The following is a 23,336-nucleotide window of genomic DNA, read 5'->3' on the forward strand; positions in this document are numbered from 1 at the left end:
AGCAGAGTTTATCAGCTCTTCCCTGTCCTGATGTAACAATGGCTGAAATAAGGGTGGAGCAGGCAGGGATGATGACAAGTGGGAATTTTCAGAATTAATTCTTGCCTCCACCTGTGAATCAGAGCCCCACAACCAGGGAGTTTCCATGGAAGTTGCCTGGAGACATTTTCATAATTTGGGCTCATCAAATCAGGCAGAAGATTGCCTACTCTGAGGAATAAATATATTAAAGCTGATCATGATTAGAAGCACTTTGATCAGTTCAGGCTGAGTTTTGCCTCCTGTGTGTAAGGACATAGTGAAGAGGAGCCAGTTTTGTTTCGGCTCTTGCTGACGGAGTCGTGGGACAAACTCAGATCCAGCCTTTGGGGGATCTCGGGAATAATACAGGCATCAGACCTCCTGTGTCAGCTGACAGCCACTGACAGCACACAGCATTTTCAGTTTCCTGAGATTCAAGGTAGATTATTTTACTGGAACGTTTCAATAATTTCCACTCCCTTGATTCCCTTGACTGCAACCAATTTGTAACGGGGCTGCGTGTTGGGTGGTTTGATGGGGCTGAAGAAGCTGAGGATTTGCACTTCAGAAGGAGTCCAGCTTTGCTGCTGACTTCCCAGTTTTTCAGTTTGTCGTAGGATATCAGGAACTTGCCGATAGAACCATTTTGATGTGGTGTTTTAAGAGAAAATAATTCAAATGATTTGGGCAGGGGTCGACTCGTGCCCTGCGAGAGGACAGCACTGCTGTTGGTGCAACGCTGCACGTTGAACATTTTGTGTGAATGTGAGGAAGTTATTAAAAGTTCAGTAATATTTCATTTGAAAATTAGCCTGTTCTGCCTTAATTTCCAGTGCTCAGCTTGGCACGTGGCCACTTGTCCACGTCTGTGCCCCGGGGTGCAGTAATTCATCTGTGAGAATTGTCCCAATTTCGGCTCACGCTGCTGCTGCTCGAGTGTGATTTGTGGTTCATGTGGTTCTGCTGTTACTACACCTGCTGTGCTTCTTTTCCCGTGGCTTAAATAGCTGGTTCTTTCCTCTAACTTCCACGTAATTAGGGAATTGAATTCTGGAAGTGGAGCATTGTTTTGGTCAGAGGTGAAAGCAGACAGAGGCAAGGTGGGTGTTCACAAGGAGCTCAGGACATCTGTCCTTTGCAGCAGAAACTTCCTACCATGGAGAGCAGAATCGTGGGATGGTTTGGGTTGAAGTGACCTTGAAGATCATCCAGTTCCACCCTTGCCATGGGCAGGGACACCTCCCATTAGCCCAGGTTGCTCCAACCTGGCCTTGGACACTTCCAGGGCTGGGGCAACCACAGCTTCTCTGGACAACCTGTGCCAGGGCCCCACCACCCTCCCAGGGAACAATTTCTTCCCAACATCCCATCTAAACCTCCTCTTTTCTAATTTAAATCCATTCCCCCTCGTCCTGTCAGTACACGTCCTTGTCAATAGTTTCTCTCCATCTTTCTTTTGGGCTCCCTTCCCTGTACACACATTTTTATTTGTAGGAAGTTTCTGAGAGGGATCTCTGTGGGGGCACATTTCTCATGTATGGCAGATTTTGAGTGCTATTGGTTGATGATCTAAACTTGCTGGTTTGAAAGATTTATAAAAGGCCTTTCTAAAAAATTATTTACTTAAAGTACATTAATGACATTTTTCACTTGATAAAAACTTTAGGACCTTTTAACTTTTAACCATAATGGTGTGAATCATTATAAGTAAAAAAACCCCACCTTTTTTTTTTCAGTAATTTCTCATCCAAACCAAGAATCTTAAATTATGGCTGGACCACAGCAATAATAAAACTTAAAAAAAAAAGTACTTGGACTTCCTTAAGATTTCAAAACTTCATAAACATGGGGGCTCATTTTTTGTGGAATTCCATGTAAATTGGACACTCAGAGGATGATTTATCTCCACAAGTGACTGGTTTGGATGCAGGTTTGTAGGATAGGAAGTGGCAGCGCTTCCCCACCAACCACCTTGGATTATTTTTCCAGTCTTTTCCAGAAAGATCAGGGGAAAGGATGGAAACAGAGCTTTCTCTTTCTTCTGTTGATAAGCAGTGAGGAGGAGCCACTCTAAGGCTCTTTGTGGGAATATCACACTTCAAATTAAGTTAGGACTACATTTAGTCACTGCTTGCTAAGCTGAGTTTAGTCATGGATGTCTCATCCCACTGATGACCCTCGAGCTAAAAAATGCTGCTGTCCTATTTTAATCTCAACTTTTTAATTAATGTAATAAAAGTACATCCAAATAACTTAGGAATAAGCCTGGTAGATGTGCAGGGGCAGTGCTGGTGATCCTGATCCGTGTTGCTGGGCAAGACCAGGAAGGAATATATATTTCCAGCTAAGGAAAAGGTCCTTGGGAAGCTGTTTTTAACAGTTTCGGGTAAAGGATGCCCAGAGGGACTTCAGGGAGAAAGTTCTGGAGGTTCATGTTCTGACCACGTTCATGTGGAGTCGCCCTCGGTAATGGATTTGGGAGGTGATCCATGAAATTGGCCGGGAAACCTTTATGGCAGGATAAATGGGAGCTTTGATGAAATGGAATTAAGAAAATGAGTTTTAAACAAGAGAGAGGTATGGTGCTGGCCAGCTGAGCCCCCAAATTTCTCCTGACTTAATTTAATGGTGCATTTGTACTTTCGGGGTCAGTGCAGCTGGAACGGGTTCATCTCCCCTTCCTGCTTTTGGTTTGGTTTTCACTGTTGGGTTATTGGTTCTGTTTACTTTTAACACACTCCTTTCATTTGGCCTTTTTTTTTTTTTTTGGTGTAAAAACCTTGAGCTACTGTGCTCAGCCTGAACTACAATTAGCAGGGTAATAATGGAGCAATTAAGTGCAATTAATGTGGAGCAATAATGAAGCAGGAGAAAACAGTGCCCTGCCAAGGTGCTTTATACTTATACATACTCCTCACAACGGGGCTGTTGCCCATGTGCTGGACATACTGGTGTTACTGGGAGCTCCAAAACAAAACCCTGCTTCCACCTTACAACCTCTTTCCATCCTGGATGAATGGTTTCATCTACAGGAAAAGGGATTTCAGCGCTGGAGCAGAGTTTCCCAAGCTGTGGTGTGGTCTCAAGCTGTCAAAAGTGTTATCTCACCTCCTCTCTCTTTTAGTTGGGGGGAAAAAAATTGCTTCTGTTCACTGCTGAGTGCCAAAAATGCCTTGAAGTCTCCTGCTGGAACCCACAGATTTTGAATAATAAGTAGGTAGAGTTATTCCAGCTTTTTCAGCAGCAAGGAGAAGTGCAAAGGGTTGGGAAAATCTCAAAAGGCTTTTTAGCAGAGGTTATTTTCAGCTGTTTCTTTCCTTCCTGGTGAATACCTCTCACCCCAAACCTTTGAAATTTAGTGAAGCTGAAGAACTCACTCAAAAAAAAAAAGGAATTTTCGCTGGAGTAAGGCTGCAGGAACCCTCCCAAAAAGCAGCTGCTGCTGTTTTTCCTCTGTCTTCCTGCACCTCCTCCAAAGCCAGACAAAGATAACAGGCCCAATAAGGAAGAAAAGTGCTTTCCATGAATCCCATCCCTCTTCCTGAGCAAAGGAACTTCCTTATTCTGTTTGCTCTCAGTTAAATGTTTAAATAGCACTATTCCATCGGGGTGTGTGCCTTGGAGACAGGAGACCCAGCCTTTGCAAAACTATGGAAAAGTGTTTTTCCTTGTCCTCCAAAAAGCAGGTCAGTTGGGTTTGATGACATGGGGAAGAAATTCCCTTTTTCAGAAATTAAAAAATGAGATGTTACTGGAAACAGGATTGATGAGGAGATGCCAAGGCATTTACATCATCATATCATCTAGTTAACAAACAGAATTGAAAATAAAATTTGGCACAGGTTTTTGGTTCAAGCACCAACTTGCTGGGTAAATATTTTTATTTTTTCACCTCTGACATTTGGCTTGTAACTTTTTGGTCTATTTGAGACTATTTTAAATCTATTTTATGGGCTGCTTCCATAGGAAATGTCACAGGTATTGCCATTTTTTGTCTCCTCCTGTGCTGTGGGATAACTGGAAGTGTGATTACAGCTTGGCACCCTGGATTTGCAGGATAACAACTGGGATTAAACTGCCAGGACAACTGAGATTTTGGCTCCCATTTGAGCCCAAACCACCCAGTTGTGCCACCAGCACACACAGGTATTTGTTGCCTTAATTTGAAGCAGATCATTGGCTTTTTCCCCCCCCAGAAACAGGAGAGGGCTTGGATCCAGTGAGGATGAACGTGGCAATCCCCCCATGGATCCATTTAGGAAGCTCTCAAACCTCATCCCAGAACATTTATTCCAAAATAATCTGTCTGCCACAGTGCCAGCCCGGCCCACACGCATCCAGACTATTTATGAATGAAGAGAAAACACAGAAGAGCTGAGTCATGAGCACCAGAATGTCGTTTCAGAAGAATAAAATTTAATTTTTATCTGAAAAAAAACTGCATACACATGTTCAGATCTGGTCAACCTTCACAACATGTCTTCGTTTCCAAACAGATTTGTGCTTTTAAGGTGCAGGACCCCACTGCAGCTTGATAAAGAAGTTAAGAGGTTTTTTTTTTTTTTTATATCCTATAACTGTGCAATCATCATTTGAAAGCTATTTACATTTTGCACCTCTCCCTTCTAAGAACAGCAGCATCAGCTGTTAGAGATGTGCAGCTGTAATTTATGATTTGGGATTTACATGTGATTGAGGTGTAGTGTGAAAACCAAACAACCTTTCATTGTTCCAGAAACTCCCCACGGGCAATGATTATAAATCTAATTTTTTCTTTAGAAAGGAGATCTCTTTAAGCCCTCAGACTTCCCTGCAGGTATTAAAATATTACTTCCACGCTGATTCCTCGATCATCTTCCCCTGGTGCTGACATGCACTTTGCTGCCTTGATGAGTGGGAGCAGAAAGAAAAGGTCTTGGGTTTTATCAAATAAGGCAGGAGGGCACTGAAACAGAGCTGAGTTTGCTTCTTTCTGTCATCTTCACTAAACTGCAAGATTACACACAGTATTAAAAAAAATAATAATCTCTTTTAGACCATCTGAACAACAACTTAGATGCAAAAAAGTTGGATTAAAGTTCATCCTGTTGCTTTCTCTTCGAATTTCCTCTCCCATCCGTTAAAAACTAGAAGTCAATAACCAGCCAGGTGTTAGCACTGAAATCATGCTGGATATACTCATTTTTTATATTCTGTAGCCTGGGCAGAGAAGCCATGGGGGTGTTTTTCCCCTGCACTGTGAACTTTGTGTGTGATGAGTGTTGCACCCATCAGCCATCGCAGTCTCTGCTGTTTTGCACATGCCAGAGTGATTAAATTAGGCTGCTGAAAGTGGCTGAGATCAGGCAAATGTGGCATTGGAGGTGATGTGCTGCCTGGGCTGGTTTCAGAGGGGCCGTGCAGGCGGGACCTCAGAGCCTCCCTCCGCTCCCCAGCTCGGGAATGAAGCAAAGCCGTGTGTCGCGAGAGAAAACGGTGTTTTCCTACGTGCCAGAGTGCTTTGGAACAAACACACAACATTCCCCACGAGCTGCTGGGGCGGGTTCAGTTCACCACGGACACGGTGCCGTCGGGCTGGGCCCCGAAAATCTGGGAGAAGAACTCGAGGGCCAGGCGGATGTGGATGGGCACGAAGACGTAGGCCGTGTACACCACCATGGCCACCACGGTCACCGTGATGGTGTGGAACATGGACTGCTCCCAGGGCTCCAGCACGTAGCTGCAGGTCACCAGCAGGTACTGGTAGTACAGCCAGTAGATATAGTCCTTCACCCGCTTCACATCCATCCTCAGCTCCTGGGGGTTGGGAGACGACCTGGAACGACAGGGAACTCCGGATTAAACTGCACTGGAAAGGCCTGGCGCTGAACCAGGATGTGGTGACCATCATTTCGAGTTTAATATCACATGTGAGTGTTGTATGAAGTAAATTTTGAGCAGAGATAACACATCAGTGCCATCAGCAGCACAGTGTTGAGCTCTGCAGCTGCTTCTTGAATTTATCAAAGCTCTGTCACTTGGACAATCTCAATTCCCAGGGAAGCTGTGGCTGCCCCAGCCCTGGAACTGTTCCAGGCCAGGTTGGATGGGACTTGGAGCAACCTGGGCTAGTGGAAGGTGTCCCTGCCCATGGCAGGGGTGGGACTGGATGAGCTTTAAGGTCCCTTCCATCCCAACCCATCCTGTGATTCTATGAATTCCCACATTCTGACTGTGAGTGTATTTTTCCATCCGTTCTGTTCTAGGAATTAAAGCCACATGATCCCACAAAGGCACAGGGATCACATGGAAATCAGGGAAATAGGCATTTAAAAGGGAAGGCTTTGGGTCAGCTTCCATAAATGTGGATGGCAGACAGATATGCCCTGGGATAAAGATGAGATTAAAAAACTGCTCTAAAACCCCCTCTGCTTCCTTCTGGTAATATTTTTTATTGTTTCTGCAATTGTTGGGAATAAAAAAAAAAGACAAGCTATGAAAGAGAGGGGAAAAAAAGTAACCTCAAATTGCAGAAGAAGTTTTTCCAGCTCACTCCAAAGAAATAAGAAACATTGCAGATTAAATGTGTTTAATAGAAATTACAAGTCTAGGAAAGGTTTTCCTCTCAGGTGATACCTTTCTGCATTCATTGTTCCCAGCTCCATGTGGAAAGGGGAATGGTTGAGCAAGTATTAACTAGGAAATGGGGTTTGCCTTCCACTGCTTATTATTAAAATTGGGTTTTGGCATTTTAAATAACCTTTAAATGCAGGCTTAAAATGTGTATTTCAAGAAAATAGAATGACAAGCAACTTTATGAGGCTTCCCAGAGGGCCTTCTTAATTTTGGGGGTTGAGTTTAAGGACATACCAGGTCAGCTCCCAGGGAATACAGCAGATTTTCCTGCTGGAAAACCTTCCAGTGTATCATTTTTTCCCTACACTTCTGTTGCCTGAAATGCCAGGAACAGAGAGACTTGGACACATCACATCCCTCAGGCCTTGTGTTCGTAGCGAGTTTTGGGCACCAGAAATTTCCCACCCCTCAAAACCACGAATACTAAGGTAGCAGTGAAAAATTTGCAGCCTGTGATTAAAATAATGAGAGGCCACTGATACAGGCCAAAAAATATGACAGCACTCAGTGGTTTGCTGCTGTCCACAGTATTCTGGTGGTTTGTGGGTATTTACCAAAGGGAAGACAAGGTACCCATACAAAGGATGCCTGGTTTGTTTTCTGACAGCTTTATTTTGGTTGCTGGTGTGTAAATCTTTGTCTGGTGGGTGCCCAGCCAAGTGCACATACCTTGGATTGTGTTTCTCCATCTTTCTTCCCCTGGGTCACTGGTACTCTCACACCTCACTGTCTGGAGGTGCTGCAAGGTAGATTTGGGGGTTTTCCTTTTTCTCTGGGAAGGCAACAATCAGAGGCTGGCCTTAAGCCTGGCTGTCTGACTGATAGATACTCCAAATGCCTGTCCAAGCTGTTGTTGAGAACCTGACTGTGTTTATTCCCCCTCCTCATCCATGTGCAGGCACCTCTCCCCATTTTCTCCTCCCATCCCTCAGGTTTCTGTCCAGATTTTTATGCAGCAACCTTTCTGTACTTGCCCCATCACCCCCCAACAAACACACTTTCCTTCCCACCAGCCTTTCTTCTGTGTCCTCCAACCATCAGTACCTTCCCAATATATCCTTTATTCCCCCAATTCTCATAAAGCAGTTCATTTCCTTTACTTCCATATTTCCATATCTCCCAGACCAAGAAACTGCCTCCAGTGCTTTTTGGAGGGAAGATCACTCCCATTTTAAATCCAGCAATGACTGTCTTTGCTGGGAACAGTTTTACTTGCAAGAGTTCAGGCTGGGCAGAAATGTCACCACTGGTCCCTGTCCTGGCATGAATGGAAGATCATTTATTTTAAAGCAGAACTCAAGAGGGACCTTAAAGCCTTGTAAATATTGCAAAGCCTTCAATAAAAATGGCACAGCTGGCAAACTGTGACTCCCTGGGAGCCAAAAGTGTCTCTATTTAGCCCCTGTGCAAAAAGAGCAGCATTTTCCAATGAAGAGGTTAAGCCCTTTCCTCTGCAATTGGAAGGAGAACGATAAGGGCCCTCTGATACTCTCTAGGATTAAGGTATTTACACTGGGGTTAGACCTGTGCTAGTTAAACTCATACCTTTCTTGGGTAAATACCTGCTAATCCTGCCTGCTGCAAGGCTGGAGCTCTGGCTGTGGGTGGCTGAGGCTCTGAGGCACCAGAGGTGCACATACACTTGTGTATCTCTGTATAGAGCTGGTTTAAGGAGCAGCCAAAGCCAGGAAAAACCTCTCCTAGGCTGATTTACCTGATATTCAACCAGGCTGCAGCCTCAGCATTATCACTTTCCAGGCTCTGCTGTCTTGGAGGGAGGCATGAATAAAGGATGAAGTCATTAAAATGATGAGCAGCCCTTTTTGATTTAACCAAAGACCTCGTCACACTTTCTTTCTCCAGCCTGGGGATTGTATTTCCACTCAGCTCCACCACAAAGTCCAGCCTGTGCTTCTCTGCTTCTCCCAGTTCAGGGTGCAGGGGGATAACTCCATCCCCAGGCACTCCTGGAATACCAGGGAAAACACATACTGTCTTAATGCAGAGGCTTTGTGGTCTCCTAATGAATGGCAGAGGCTGAGATAAGTAAAAGCCAAACAGTGAATGACAGAGTCCTCACCACTAACTCACCTCCACTGCATTTCATCTGCCCAGAGACCTTCTCTGATAGTAGGAGAAAGGCAGCAGCACGAAGAGTGTTGCAGGATAATGCCATTCCAGGTGCATAATTTATGAAGGAAAACATAGGAGGGAAAGGAAAAAAAAGGCACCTTAAACCAGCTGCTCAGGAAATGAGAGACCAGACTGCCCTGTGCCACAGACACCTCTGGGAAGGAACCCTGTTTGCATTAATTTGGGCCCAGTGTGGAGCACAAGCAACAGCCCAAAGCTCCACACCTCCAGCAGCTTTCCCACCCAAATTACTTGTACCAATAATCAAAGGGAATGGCAGATCACCACACCAACTTTTGAGGCTAATAAAAAAAAATAATCTGTGTTTTCAGCAGGATTTGTCCTTCTACTTCCATTTTTAAGCATTGCTGTGTTTTATTATATTACTGCTGTGACTCTGAGTTGAAAGAGTCCTGAGTTATTCACTCATCAGTTCCCAAAATTCCAGAGCAGGAGGTAATTTGCTCTTATGCCATTTTAACTTAACACTGTCTGTCTGTAAATTTGGATTTAAACAATTGTGGAAATGCTTTTCTAGAGGCCATGGGACTGTTCCAGCCAGCTATGAGTGAAATGAAGAGAATTCACCTTCTCAAGCCATTAAGCAACATTCGGGTTATTTTCAGCAATTCCACCTCCAAGCCCAAAAAAAAAAAAAAAAAAAAAAGAACCAAACCCAAGAAGAGAAACCTGTAAAGCAGCTTTTATTGTTTTAAGTGGCTGCCTGATTTTCTTGCTTGTTGATACATGCCTCTGATTAGGGCAGCTGGAAAGATAAATCATCATCAAAATGCCCCAAGTTTCATTTCAGAGCATGTCTAATCTCAAAAATTGCTTTATTAGTGACCTGGTGTTGGAGCTAGTTGGGAGTTGGAACCTGGAGATGCCAGTGTAAGGGACTTTAATGTGGAATTTATGCTTTGAGCAGCTGGGATTTGGGGAATTTTGGTCATGGTATAAGTCCACAACTCTGACCCATGGCCGGACAGCACCTGGTGGGAAATTCCTGTGGAAAGAAACATTCTTGGAGGGGAACTGGGATAGTCTGGTTTCCAAAGAATGCTTGAGAAACACTGGCCACCTTCAGCAGGAGGGGTTGGTTGAGTTACACATACAGAGAAAAAGGCTTTCCAACATATATTCATGTCTAAGTTTATCTGGAAGGGGGAAAAACAAACCCTGGGAGTGGAGGTGGCCCCGTTCACAGGGTGCCTCTGGTGCTTTGAATGTAAAGTAGGGACAAGGAGAGAAGAAAAACAAGCAATCAATCAATCCACCCCCAAAAGGCAAATATTTAATTGGCTAGAAATTAGCCATTTGCTAAATAACTGCTGTGATAGCACAGAAGCAAGAGTGGGTGGGTTTTGGAGCATCCTGAGGGATTCCTCTCATGCTGAAGCTTAAATAAAATCCTGCCACGAGCCCCTGAGGGGGTTCCCAGTCCAACCACCCCCTGAGCACCCACATGTGGGCAGGTGCAACGAGGCAAAGTGCAATAATTGTTTTTAACTTGTCTGCTGTATAAATAATTGCAGCTATTAGAAGAGGAATGGGTAGTCACCCCCTTGGGGATTGAAGCAGAAATCCTTTCTGCAGGTTATTTAGCTGTTCTTTGTCGTTTTATTGTGTTAAATGGGTTTGTTCTGCTGTAACTCAGAATATCCTGATTTATCCAAGGCACCAGTCTTGTCCCTCTTAGGGGGGACAAGCCAATGTGATCCTGGGCTGAGCCCACTGATTTTGTGCAGGCAGACATCTCCAAATTTGTGCAGACAGACATCTCCAAGTGCAAATAGAACCATAAAGGGATTCCCATTCCCACTCCATCCTTCACTGCCTTTAATGTTTTATTCAGTGAGCACCAAGCACAGAGCATAAGGAATGAAATTCAGGTCCTGTGGACCAGCAGTGGGGAAGAAATTTCGCTGAGGCAGCAGCTAGTGCAGGGAATCCCAGGGACACCCTCAGTCTGTTCCTCTGTTGCATCCCTGCGGCTCCAATTCCTCAGCTCAGCCTAGAAAGCTGCCTGTTCCCTCCTGAGAAGCAGAAACCCCTCAGGTTACTGCAGTGCTTCCACATGGATCTTTAAATGTCCCCTCAAGCTTGTTTTCACAGGGAGGAAACACCAGGCAGAGGATGTGAGTGAGAACAGCAGCAACAATCCCAAAGGAGGCCCCGTTAAAAATGCCTCGACATCCAGACTGTAATAAATAATTACAATTGATTTACACCCCACCTGTAATTCTGCAGTGCAGAGCAGCACTGTGGCAATCTCTGGTTCCTTTCCCTCAGCTTTCATCCTCCTGAATCAGCACCTCAGCACACTGGGCCCTGCATTCCTGCCAGCTCCTGTGCTCCAGGAAATGTGTGAGCTCCTGCTTGTGTCCCGTCCAACAGCAGGATAAAGCTCTGAGCTGGTCAAGTTTTATTGCTCTGCATGACTCAGACATTCTGCATGTGGGTGAACATGGTTTGACTGCTCCTGTGGGGTTTTCTGGATGAAAGAAATCCTTCCAGGAGTGGGAAAAATGCTTAAAAAGTGGAAAGGGTGAGACAGGAAAGCATTTTTGGCCCCGTTTCTGCTTTCCCTTGCTCAGGAGAAGGAACTCCAGCATCTTCCTGATCTTTAAACACCAGCCCTCCTTCCTGCTGCCCTCAATGGGAGCACAGAGGTGCTGTTTGGGTTCTTTTATGTGTTACATAATGCACACAAGACCTTTTGCTCTTCGGGAAGACTTCCTTTTACCTCTGGTGACTCCAAACAAGGCAGCAAAACACTCATGGAGTGTCAAAGCCACTCCTGCACAAACTCTGGCCCAACTTCCTCATGTCCAGCTCTGACCCCAAACCTCCCCCCCTTGTGCTGCCACGTCCATGCTCCAGCAGCTCTTCTGGGCTCCCCAAGAGTGGTTTGGTGCTATAATTCAGCTCCATCCCTACCTGGAACACGTGGATTCTTGTCAGCCTGGGTGGAAGTATTTAACAATAAACAGTGGAAGGCAAACACCTAACTAATTTTTTGTTGAAATGGCAAGTTTGCTCCTTCAGTTGAGCTGAGCACACAGATGGGGGGTATTATGACCCACAGTGATGTGGGAAGTCATTTTAAATGTGATATACAAACTGTTGACCCAGGGGAAAGCAGCACCCACAGGGACTTCATTTGGAGAGAGGCTCCCAACCATTCAATAACAGAACAGAGGTTGAAAGCAGTTAAAGTTTAGACTGATTTCATGCCTTACCTACCCCTGCAAGCTGTAGGCTGTGCCTAGCAAAGCCACATTGCTGAATAATCAACTCCCCCTAACTTTGCAGCCTGGCTGATTTATCAGTCCACTCTCCTGTCTCAGGCAGAGGAAGGAGGAGATGCAGCTTCTCTGCAACAACAACATCCTTGGAGCAGCTCTGTCCCATTTTCTTCCAAGGCCAAATTAATTTTTCAACAATTTTTCTGTTCTTCCCTCCTCTGAAGTTTCCTCAGTCATTTCCTTACATAACTATCTGCTCCTTAAATCTATGCACAAATCCCTTCCTTTCCAGCTTCCTCTGGGCTGAGCATGTTTTGGGCTCCAAGTCCTCCCCCTGTGACAGGACTTGAACCCTGGAGCAGAACTGGTGAGCAGCTCTGCCAGGGCAGACAGGTGAACTGGCAACTTGAAATCCCAGGAAAAGCTTTCCCTGTATTTTCAGGGTAAGCAGAGTTTAGGACAGACATGGTTTTGAACTAAACTGATTCCCAAAAAAAACCCCTCAAATTTGTAACAAGAGACCAGCACCAGGTTTAAATTGCAAATACTCAAAAATTGAGAGTTCTCAAAGAACTGTTACAGGAATATCTTAAAGGGGGTTTGGTGAGGTTTTGCCTTTGCTCTTGGTGACAAACTTTAGTTCCTGCAAGACTTGTGAGATTTGGGACATCATCTACATCCTTCAAGAGGACTTTAAAGGTCTTCAAGTTCAGAAGGCTGTGTAAACACGTCACTCTCCAGACAAAATAGCTGAGGTGTTTGGGGCCTAAAAAAAGATTTACTTCCGATTGCAGTTCTTATTTTATTCAGACTTCTTTGCTTTGCTCTGAGTCATTTCTGAAGCAGCTGAAAATAACAGCTGCTCTTGGGTTATGTGTAATATGAGAAGGTGAGTATTGTCAGAGTAATGACAGGTATTAGTGAGAAACAGGGACCAAACTCTTGTGCAAGTGCATCTCTTTGGAGATCTAATGCAGGGAAGGAGAGTTGCACCACAGCAGCCCGAAAGGGGAAAAGAAAAAATGAAGTGAGATCCCTGCAACAGATAAGAAGGAAAAAGGGAGACTCACATTTTTCACAGAAGCTGATTTAACCCCATAGGTGTGGGAAGGAATGATTTCCCTCACAGGCCACATCATCCCTGTGAGCAAACAGGTCTGACCATAGAAAGCTGTTGATACAGAATATCCCTAAAATGAGGCAAAAGCAAAGCCACCCTTAATTTTTGGAGGGGAGACACAAGGAACCCTCCAGTCACACAGCAGGGCAAGACAAGGCTCTTCAAAGCTGCAGCACCCCGTGGTGCTGAGCCCTGAAAAGCAACGAGTGGGGTCCCCTCTGGGTGGACACAGCCAAGCATTGTGTCCCATCCCAACCCCCTGGGCTCCTCTGCTCCCAGGGTGCTGTTTTTGGGAATGTTCACTTGGCTCTACACTAGCAGCAAGGCCAGGCTTGAGGTACAGACACAGCACAGAGGAAAAGCTTGATAAAACCTGGCTTGGCAGGACCCAGAGCAGAGCCAGGGATGGTTATCAGCCTGCTGGAGCACTGTGTCCTGGTGCTGTGCACTGCACCACATGTCCTGGATGCTGTTGGAACACAGGGAACATGGAACAAGCATTCCCGTGGCCCTGAGCTGCTCCCCAGATGCTGTTTCCCCACATCTCCCATTCCAGCTGGAAAAATGTACAGGCTTCATGCAAAGCTTCCCTGTTTTCCCCCACCAAACCTGCACCATCTAGAAATCACTCCAAGGACTCGTGGAATTGCTTTCAAAACATAGTTATTTGTACCATACTCATGATATCTGTGAGAAAAAGATAAAGAAGCATCTCAATTCCTAAAGCATCAAAATCCACAGTCTACAAAGTACCTTGTGCTGACTAAGCAGAGCCTTTATTGCAGGGATTCTCTTCCCTGCTATCCCAGCTCCAACAGGGAGGTAGATCTGGCACCTGCTTCCCCCTGAAGGATTACTGGGAGCCACCAGCAACCCTAAGAAAACCTAAGAGCAAAAGCCTGCAAGCAGTGAGTATTTCCATCACACTGCTCTGAGCAGCACAGTCACCTTCCCTCCTCCATCCCCTGTTTCCACCTTTGTGTTTCTGGGTGTTTGGTTTGCAGTAACCCCCTGCCAAGGCAAACCATCCTCCAACAGCTGCACCAGCCACAACACCTGGAAACCCCCGACTGCAGCAACGAGTCACAGAATCACAGGATGGTTTGGGCTCCAAGGGACCTCGAAGCTCCTCTCGTTCCAAGGGAGCATTTTAAGCCCAGGGGGACCTTGCTGAAGGCTGTAGGTCAGTCCCTAACGCCACCACCACCTTGAAGGCAGCACAGCAGAGCAAACCCCCTGAGGCTTCACCGCTGCTCCCGGGCCTTTCCCCTCGCGCTCCTTACCGAGTCTCTGGAGACCCTCCGGGCCAAGGTCACCGGCCCCGGGGTGCGGGGATGCTCGGGGGCGCGGGGATGCTCCGGGGTGCGGGGATGCTCCGGGGCGCGCCTCCGCCGCAATGCCCTTGGGCGAGCGCGGCTGAGCGGGGGCTGAGCGCGGGCACCGGGCCGTGCGGGGCTCCTGGTGCGGGGACAGCGGGCTGGGAGACAGCGGGCTGCGGGAACACCGGCGCTCCGGGATGCGGGCGCTCCGGGATGCGGGCGCTCCGCGGCCCCGCGCCGCGCTCACCTCCGCGCCGCGCACCGCGGCTCCCCAGCCCGGCGCTGTTTAAATACCCCCCCTCTCTCCCTCCCTCCCTCCCTCCTCAGCTCCATCCCTCCCTCTTTCCCTCCCTACCTGCTCGGCTCCTCTCGGCCGCGGCCCCGGGGCCGCTCCCGCCCCGCCCGCTGCCGCAGCCGCTGCGCTGGGGCTTGCGGCGTTCGGGGGGAGGGAGGAGCGGGGCCGGGCCTGGGGAATGCCGTGGGATGGAGCCGGCTGGCACCTCCGGCACGCCGGCTGTTTCCCTGGAGCGCGGTGTTTCCCTTGGACCCGGCGGCTTTTCCAAGCGCCGGCGTCAGGCGGGATGCGGGGAGCGCAGGGAGCGCGCACCGGCTGCGCCAAAGCTGCCCCGCGCAGACCTGCGGGCACCCGGAGCCCTTCACATCGCGCCCGGACCTTGGAATATATCTGTTTTTAGTGTAGTTTGCGGCATAGCGGGGGTGCGAAGGGCTGCCCGGGGGCCACAGGTAACTGGGAGCATCTCGGCTCCAAAGGGATGGGTGGGAAGGACCTGAGCGAGGTGCTGCGGCACGGTGGGAGACACCGGGCGTGGAGAGAGGGAAACGGGTGTGTGTGTGTGTGATAGCACCGTTTATCAGGTGCTTCCAGAAAAGAGAGATATGGATGAGCAAGTACTTACAGGACTTTATCTGAAATCCTGTGAAATGAATGATGATAACCATGAGGCTCGGTTTTCTGTAGTTTATTCTGTCCCAGAGATAAAAAAGCAGGATTTGATGTCCTGCTCACTACCAAACAGCTACTTAGGAACTCAAATTTGCAGTGTAAGTGAGAAATAAAAGCAACAAGCACTTTATTCAGTTTTCCCATGGGGTTGGACTCAATGATACTTGTAGGTCCCTTCCAACTCAGCATATTCTGTGATTCTGGGTGAATTCCAGGTACAATCTCATTCACTAAACAAAGTCACCCCAGTGGGACTTGGGGTCACCTCCCTCACAATGGGGCCACCGTGTCCTTGTTCTGGCACCCAGTGATGAATTCTAACCACAAAAAAGCCATAAAGGAATGCAAACTGTTTCAAAGGGCCAGGTGTAACTGCTGGTATTAAAGCTGTTCTTTTAATATTTGAACACATTTTTAATGATGCTTTAAAAATGCTCTTTCCTCAGTTAATGCCTTTAAAAGGCACTACACAAACAGAGCTGCACAGGCAACAAAGGGGTGATCAGGATGTGATGTTTTCCTTCCCAGCTGGTGCAGTGAGAACAGAGCCTTCTTCTGCTCTTTTTATGGATGTTGACCGTGGAACTGATGCTTGCTGAGTCTTTGATCTTAAAAAATACTTATGCAGAGGCTTTGTTTTAAGCTTTAAAATAACTGTGTCCCTTCCTAGCTTGCAAAAGCACTCTGAGTTATCAGGGCACCTGCTCCACACAACAACTTTAGCTCTAGGTATTTTAGGGGACTGCTTGGGGTGATTTTTGAAGAGGTGTTTACAAACTGTCCCACACTCTCATTATCATCCCTATGATCTGTTACTGTCTTGCTTCAGTCTTCCTGCTGATAGTCACAGAGTCATTGAAACTTAGAATTGTTTAGATTGGAAAAGCCCTCCAAGATCATCAAGTTCAACTACTAACCCAGCACTGCCAAGGCCACCACTGACCCGTGTCCCCAAGTGCCACATCCACAGGGCTTTTAAATCCCTGCAGGGATGGGAACTCCCCCCCTGCCCCGGGCAGCTGTGCCAGGGTTGGACAGCCCTTTCTATAAAGACATTTTCCCAATATCCAACCTGACCCTCCCCTGGCACAGCCTGAGGTCGTTCCCTCTCCTCCTGTCCCTTGTTCCCTGGGAGCAGAGCCCGACCTCCCCGGCTACCCCCTCCTGACAGGGGGTTGCAGAGCCAGAAGGTCCCCCCTGAGCCTCCTTTTCTCCAGGCTGAGCCCCCCAGCTCCCATTACACTTGTGCTCTGCCCTTTCACCCATCAGCTGCCCTTGCCAGTTGGTTTAGAGGCAGGTTCAGTGTGTCTATAAATGTTTCAGTCTTGCCTTTAGACACACACAGTGTCTTATCAAAAGGAGAAGGATTTGCCTTACAATGAATTACAGATTTGCTGATAATCAAACGTTGTTTGCCTTGAGACCAGACAGGGCTGCAGGTGCCCTACCAAGTGTTCCCACAGGGAAGAACTTCACCAAGTCAGAACTGACTGAATTCAGGATTACTAACTCTTTTATGAGAAGTAGGACAGGGTTTAATCTAAAGGAGGCTGGGTTTGATTTATCATCTATTGCTGCTGAGACATGGAAGGCTCTTTCCCTTCACCCACTGTTTCCCCCCCGAGCCTCTTGCTCCTGCCAGGTTCCTGCCTGACTCAGGAGAAGCCTCTCAGCTTGCCCATGAAAGAAATGAAAAGCAAAGCAATGAAAGGGGAACAAAAAAAAGGAAATGAAGAATTAACTGTTCTATTAGACCAGCTGGAGCAGCAAGGGTTTGAAAAGGAGAGGCTTTGTGTGGTCTCATAAATACATTTAAAAACACGTCTAACCCTTGCATTTACCAGCTGCAAGATGGCCCATGGAGCTCCCTCTGCCCTGAGAAAAGGAGCCAAAAATCCTCCCAATGCCTTAAAATCAGGCCTATACCTTAAAAGATGAGTGTAACCCCTAAGCTAGGTCTGGTTGTGAACTTCCTTGGGGTTACCAGCCTCCTGCTCCAAACCTTCTGGAAGCTCAGCCTTCCCTAAAGGTAAAAATCAGACCAGAGCTGTTACCTCAATAAAGCAGATAAAAAGAAAGGAGTTTGTTTCCTTGTCTCCCCAGGGGCTGCAGCTCTGGAAGATCTGCTCCCTTCCTTGTTTGGCCACTGGGGATTTGTGTTAATTATTACTGGGGATTGAAGCCCTTGGCTTTTGCTCCTGCAGGAAACATCCAGCTCATCCCTCGAGACAGGAATAAAATCCCACACCTGCCATAAAGGCTGTCAGAGCATTCCTGAAGTCAAAACTGTAATTTGTAATATTTTGTGAGCCTTTAGGCTCTGTCACACCCCGCTGCAGAAACACTTACCAACAGGCAGGGTTCTTCCAGCCCGGATCACCAGGGGCTGGGCTGGACCCTGGGTGGCTTTGGATGTCAAATATTGACTAAGTCATGTCAAGGTGCCACAATGGTGCTTTTAGTAACTCTTTTTCCTGGTCTGCACCTGTCTGATGCAGGTGAGAGATCTGAAACTTCACTTTTCACTTTTTTTCATGTAGTCTCATGTTGGGTAAGTTTATTTGAACTTTGACAGCTGGAGGAAAATAACTGCAAGGTCCTCTGAAGGCCTGGTTACCTCAAATCATGGAATCACCAAATGGTTTGGGTTGGAAGGACCTTAAAGATCATCTTGTTCTGCCCCCTGCCACGGGCAGGGACACCTTCCACTAGCCCAGGTTGCTCCAACCTGGCCTTGGACACTTCCAGGGATCCAGGGGCAGCCACAGCTTCTCTGGGCAACCTGTGCCAGGGCCTCCCCACCCTCCCAGGGAAAGATTTCTCCCTAATCTCCAAAACCTACAACCTGAGCTGACCCGAGGATGTTCCTTCAAACCCAGCAGAACAACAGGCAGAACTCTTCATTTTTTTCATTTTTCATTTTTCATTTTTCAATATTTGGATGTATTCTTCAGATCTTGTCTACCTAGTCAGGCTGCCTTGATGAGTGGAAAGGAAACTCCCAGAGTAAGCATGGAATTTGTCTGAGTTTGCAGAATATTCCTGTAAAAGGCTGGGATGCTGGGCAGAGGTGATACCGTGGCTAAACTTCCCATTATTGTGTTGTTAATTGTGCTCCTAACTAATTTAGTGTTACTCTTCTCATTCAACCTGCCAAATTAGAGGACAACCTTTTATCTAATGACAGGGCAGATAAAACAATCACCTCTCTGGGGGTGTGTGACAACCGTTTGAGGGTGATTATCTCTCCAAGTGATGACACCACACCTCTCTGGAGCTCCTGTTTTGGCAATTAGAGTCCCTTCAAAGGTACCTGTAAGGCCGGAAAGGCTGGGTGGGACACTGGTGGCCAGGGCTCATCCTGTCTTCTGGTGTGATTTCTTTTGGAATTTTGTTCAGTTTCTCCAGTCTGAGAAATTCTGTTGCACAGGAAACTGCTTATATACATCTATATCTATATCTATATCTACATCTACATCTACATCTACATCTACATCTACATCTATATCTATATATCTATCATCATCTATATCTATATATCTATCTATATCATGTAGTGAATTTGTAATTATTTATAAGCAGCCTTGTCCTCACAAATCTCAGTCTTAACTGGTGTTCTGGGGTAACTCTGCCAGTCCCCAGCTAGAGGAGGAGCTGGGTGGCATTCTGGCATTGGGAACAAGTAATTAGAAGGAAAAGGATTACTCTACTTTAAGAACAAGGGCTGGGCAGGATCTACAATCCCGCTTGAGTCACATCTTCACATCTCTCTCAGCTCCCTGGCCAATATTAAATTGCTACAGCCACTTTATTGCTCTGTAGAAGCAAGTGGGGGACCTCCTGTTAGGATTGGAATCTTGTTGTTGAGCTGGAGATCCGAACATGTCCACGCTCACACCCTCACTGGCAGGGCTGTTGGCAGCTCCTGGAGTGCCCTCTTGTGCTGAGCCTCAGAAATCCGTCCCACTGAAGCACATTTTGCTCTTTGTCCCTTTTCAAGGGAGAAATAAGAGATGAAAAGGGAGTAACTTTGCTCCTTCTCTAATCTTGGTGTGATTCTTGGTGTGATTTTTGGGGCTGACCAGTGCAGAGCCAGGAGTTGGACTTTGATTTTTGTGGGTCCCTTCCAACTCAAGATATTCTGTGATTCCAATCAGAAGGTCTAAAAAATACAATGTATTTGTATTTTTATTTAAAATTTATTTATAATTATAATTTTTTTATTATTATTATCCATTCCCCTGTTTATTCTTTCAGAGATATTTTGCTGCCTCTGCTTCTGGGTGAAGTGCAGAGGAGGTGGAGAATATTAGGCATATTCCAAAGAAATCAGTGGGAATTTTTCTCCTGACTTCAGTGTTGATCCAAAGCCCCTTGCAGGTAGTTTGTATGTCAAAAATAAATATTCTCTCCCTATCCTTTGCTTTTTAATTCTGTAAATACTATAAACTGCCCAGCATTTTGAGTCCAGCACACACACATAATTGTGTTCCCAGATTTTTTCCTTCCTGCCATGATTTTAAGGTACTGTGTGACCTGTGCTGTAACTTTACTTTATTACAAAGTGTGTATTTGTCAGAGCCGAGAAGAATTTGGGTTAAAGGGAATTAGATATTTCCATTTCCTTGTTTCCAAGGCGTGTTGCAACAGCTCCTGATGTCAAATCCCCTGCTAAGGAGTCTGTACCACCTATGTCCACACTGTGGGGCAGGACAAGATTCTCTGTGAGTTGAATCTGCTGCTTTGGAGATCTCTAAGTCCTTTGGCTCATAAGATGCTTATTAACATCTGGAGAATGGATTTCCCAGTGTCAAAAAAACGATTTCAGTGGTTAATGTGGAGAAATGAGTTCCCAATTAAAGTCTTTGCTGACAGAGAGGACTTTACCTTGGCCAGGCTGTGCCTGACATGAGGCGTTGCCACCTCTTGGGCAGGTGCAGCTGGGGCATGGATTTGTTTAAAACCTGCAATAATTAAAGCTTGGTAGGGTAGCTGAGGACTGGGAAAGCTCTGAGTCCATCTCTGAGTTCAGTATCCCAGAATTTCAGTCCGTGCTGTTCCTACATTTACATCTCAGCACCGGCAAGGGCACAATCCGACTCAGAAGTCAGAAACACAGTTATTTCTTTGTGCAAAGCCTTCCCTGAGAGTTGGTACTGGAGACAAGGGGGGAAACAATCCCAGCCCTGGCTATGAGCAAAGGTAGGGCTATTGAGGATCTTTTGTTTTCCAAACACACAAGGCAAACAGCATTCCCAGCAAAGCCGGGTCTCCGTGACATCCCTGCCCTGGCACACAAAGGGAGACCGGGGTGAAAAAGGGGAGCCAGGTAATTTTATCACTTTTTACCTTTGGCTCTGTCGAGTTTCCAGAGGAGCACAAAGGAGGTGTTTCTTAGCCCGGGGCAGAGGCACCTGCAGGTCCTGACAAAGGAGCTCCTGGAACAGGGCTTGGAGTGGGGCTGTGCTCCATTCCCGGGGTGACACCCCAGGGAATATGTTTTACACTCCAAAAAGGCTTCAAAAACCAGCCCCAGTGTGGGAATTCAGCCCACAATTCACGTGCTGGAATTCTGCTCTCTCCCATAAATCTCTACATGATCCTGGTGTTTGAAATGTGCATTTAGGGGCTCCCAAAATGACTGACTCCATAGAATGGAATGGGCACCGTGAAGTTCTTGCAGTCCTTAAATAACTCCCTAAATGGGTATTTTTGGGGAATGGGAGCTTTTGGATCTTTCTGGCCATTACACTTTATAGGGCAATAAATCTCTATTTAGGTGCAACTGTGCTGCCATCCTGCAGATTTAGAGAATTTGAAGCAACATATGGTGGAAGGTTTGTGGGATCACTGGCACAGACTGATGCAGGGTTTTTCCCATCTCATTTCCCCCTTGATATCTGAATCATAATAACATTAAATGTAATGATACTGATCATTTCATTCCTTTGCATCCACTGGAAACCCCTATGGCAGTATTTTTCTGCAGTCAAGCATTTAAAATCCTACATGAGGAACGTCTCCTTTCTTTACAACGTGACTTGTTTAATTTTTACACCACGCAGGATTTAAAGTTCTCATCACAAATGAACTCCCTCTCCCCCAAATTTAAGCTGAAAACAGAACAACTCTAAAAGCAAAATCCAAAGATATTTTTCTTTCATTTTTAGGTTTTTTTTTCTGTCAAGCATTTGATTCCTAATTTGGTCATGGGAAAAAAATTACAGACTAGAATCCAAAGTTACTCTTAATAAGTGGAATTTAACAATTCTCACCCTTCTGTTGGTAAACCAGGATACAGTGGGAAAGGAGGAAAACAAGGGGGCCCTGGACAGTGAGGACCAAAAAGAGAAAATGGGAAAAAATTGGAATTATATCTCGGATTGATTAATTATCTGTTCCACTGCTCATATAGAAATACTCCCTCCCCTAATCAGCAGCACAGCAGAGAATTTTCTCTTCAGTCTGTTTTCTGTTTGGCTCAATTGTTTTGTGATAATGAACAAAGAAAACCAGAACACGTTGCAGTGTTTCAGAAAATCAGGTTATTGGGGGATGTGTGTGGGAGGGGCTCTTCCAGGAGCTGCTAAATCATGGGAAATCTGTGAGAAATGGGAATTGTGATTTCACACGGGAACATTAACTTCCTTTTAACACTTTTTACTCAGCTCAAGCACAATTTAATTCCATGTTACCCACTTCTTTGTGAATATTCTCTTTTCCTGTTTGCCTACTTGAGCATTAATACTTAAATTACCTAATATTGCCAAACTGGCTTCTTTTCTGTGCTGCTTTGGTTTTCACTCTTTTCTCCTGGACCCTTCTCAAGCAAATGGACAAATTCACTCTGAGTCTGGTGGTACCACGTGAGGTTAAAGAGGAGCTTCCCTAAATCCCCAAAAACTGGTGTTGGGGGAAGATCCCAAACCCATCCCACATGAAGAGCAGCCTCCCAGCCCAGGGAGGTGTTTGAATGTCCCCAGGTATCGATGTCACCTTGCTCCTTTCAGGGGACTTTGCCAATCCCCCCCTTCTCTCCTCTGCTGGCTCTTATTGGCCACGGGAGCAGCTGTTCCCCAAATAAAACTGATTCGCTCCCAAAATAAGATTGTCTTGTTCCAAGTGCCGTGGAGGGGGGGTTTTGCTGGGAGCAGGAGCGTTTATAAGGTAGGAGAGAGCACACCCTGGTTGTTCAGGCTTCAGGAGGGGTATTTGCAATGAACCTGTAGAATTTAAGACATAGGGGCAGTGGAATTTGACCCCAGAAAAATGACTTGCTATAAGGAATCTATGGCTGCATAAGGACTGGCTTTTTTCCTCTCCCATATAAGGACTAGAAATAATTAAATAACAGAAAATGCAATCTTGATATCTAAATAATCTCCTTGGTATCTAAAACTGGCAGATTGGGGTTAAATACCTGTTGTGAACTGGAATATCTAAATACTAGAATTTTAGGGAGCAGATAAAGAACAAGTATATTATTCCCATGTCATTATGGGATATATGTAAACAGTTAGGAGATATTTAAATCCAATTAAATATAGATGTACTGAGTGAGGTGGCACTGCAGCAAAGTTTAATTCTTCCTGCTTTGTGTCCACCCTGAACCACAATCTTTCCTGGTGGGGGGGATTCAAAGGAATGATTTTTAATTCAGTGGTGATGAGTTAATGGAAAGAAAAAGTCCAGAATTTCATTTTTATTAAAATGCTTCTATTAGAATCACAGAATGGGTTGGAAGAGACCTTAAAGATCATCTCATTCCAACTCCCCTTCCATGGGCAGGGACACCTTCCACATATGAAGAATAATTATTTTAGGAACAGTCTTGCCCCTTATAATGAAAATCTGTTTAATGATTCCTTGCTCTGAGCATATTATTTTTTAAACAGACCAGTAAGGTATAATTTTGT

The 23,336-nt window shown here is 46.0% G+C and overlaps 1 protein-coding gene across 2 annotated transcripts; it reads right to left on the bottom strand.

Moving 5' to 3' along the window:
• Positions 1-4,427: 4,427 nt before the first annotated feature.
• On the bottom strand, positions 4,428-15,151 carry SPTSSB (serine palmitoyltransferase small subunit B). Of its 2 annotated transcripts, none has more exons than XM_051781910.1 (2): positions 14,812-15,151; positions 4,428-5,836 (listed from the first exon to the last, which is right to left on the bottom strand). In XM_051781910.1, the coding sequence occupies exon 2, from the start codon at positions 5,806-5,808 to the stop codon at positions 5,566-5,568; it is 243 nt and encodes an 80-aa protein (XP_051637870.1). In that variant the 5' UTR covers positions 5,809-5,836; positions 14,812-15,151; the 3' UTR covers positions 4,428-5,565. The 2 variants fall into 2 exon arrangements, with proteins under 2 accessions (XP_051637870.1, XP_051637869.1); XM_051781909.1 differs by lacking the exon at positions 14,812-15,151 and adding an exon at positions 14,421-14,704.
• Positions 15,152-23,336: the final 8,185 nt, after the last annotated feature.

The sequence above is a fragment of the Manacus candei genome, unplaced genomic scaffold (genome assembly GCF_025592945.1).
Source record: "Manacus candei isolate 608988 ecotype Guabito, Panama unplaced genomic scaffold, ASM2559294v1 h1tg000015l, whole genome shotgun sequence".
Taxonomy (NCBI): Eukaryota; Metazoa; Chordata; class Aves; order Passeriformes; family Pipridae; genus Manacus; species Manacus candei.

Excerpts from the sequence above, each read along its gene's own strand:
- SPTSSB (XM_051781910.1), bottom strand. The coding sequence starts at position 5,808 with ATGGATGTGAAGCGGGTGAAGGACTATATCTACTGGCTGTACTACCAG.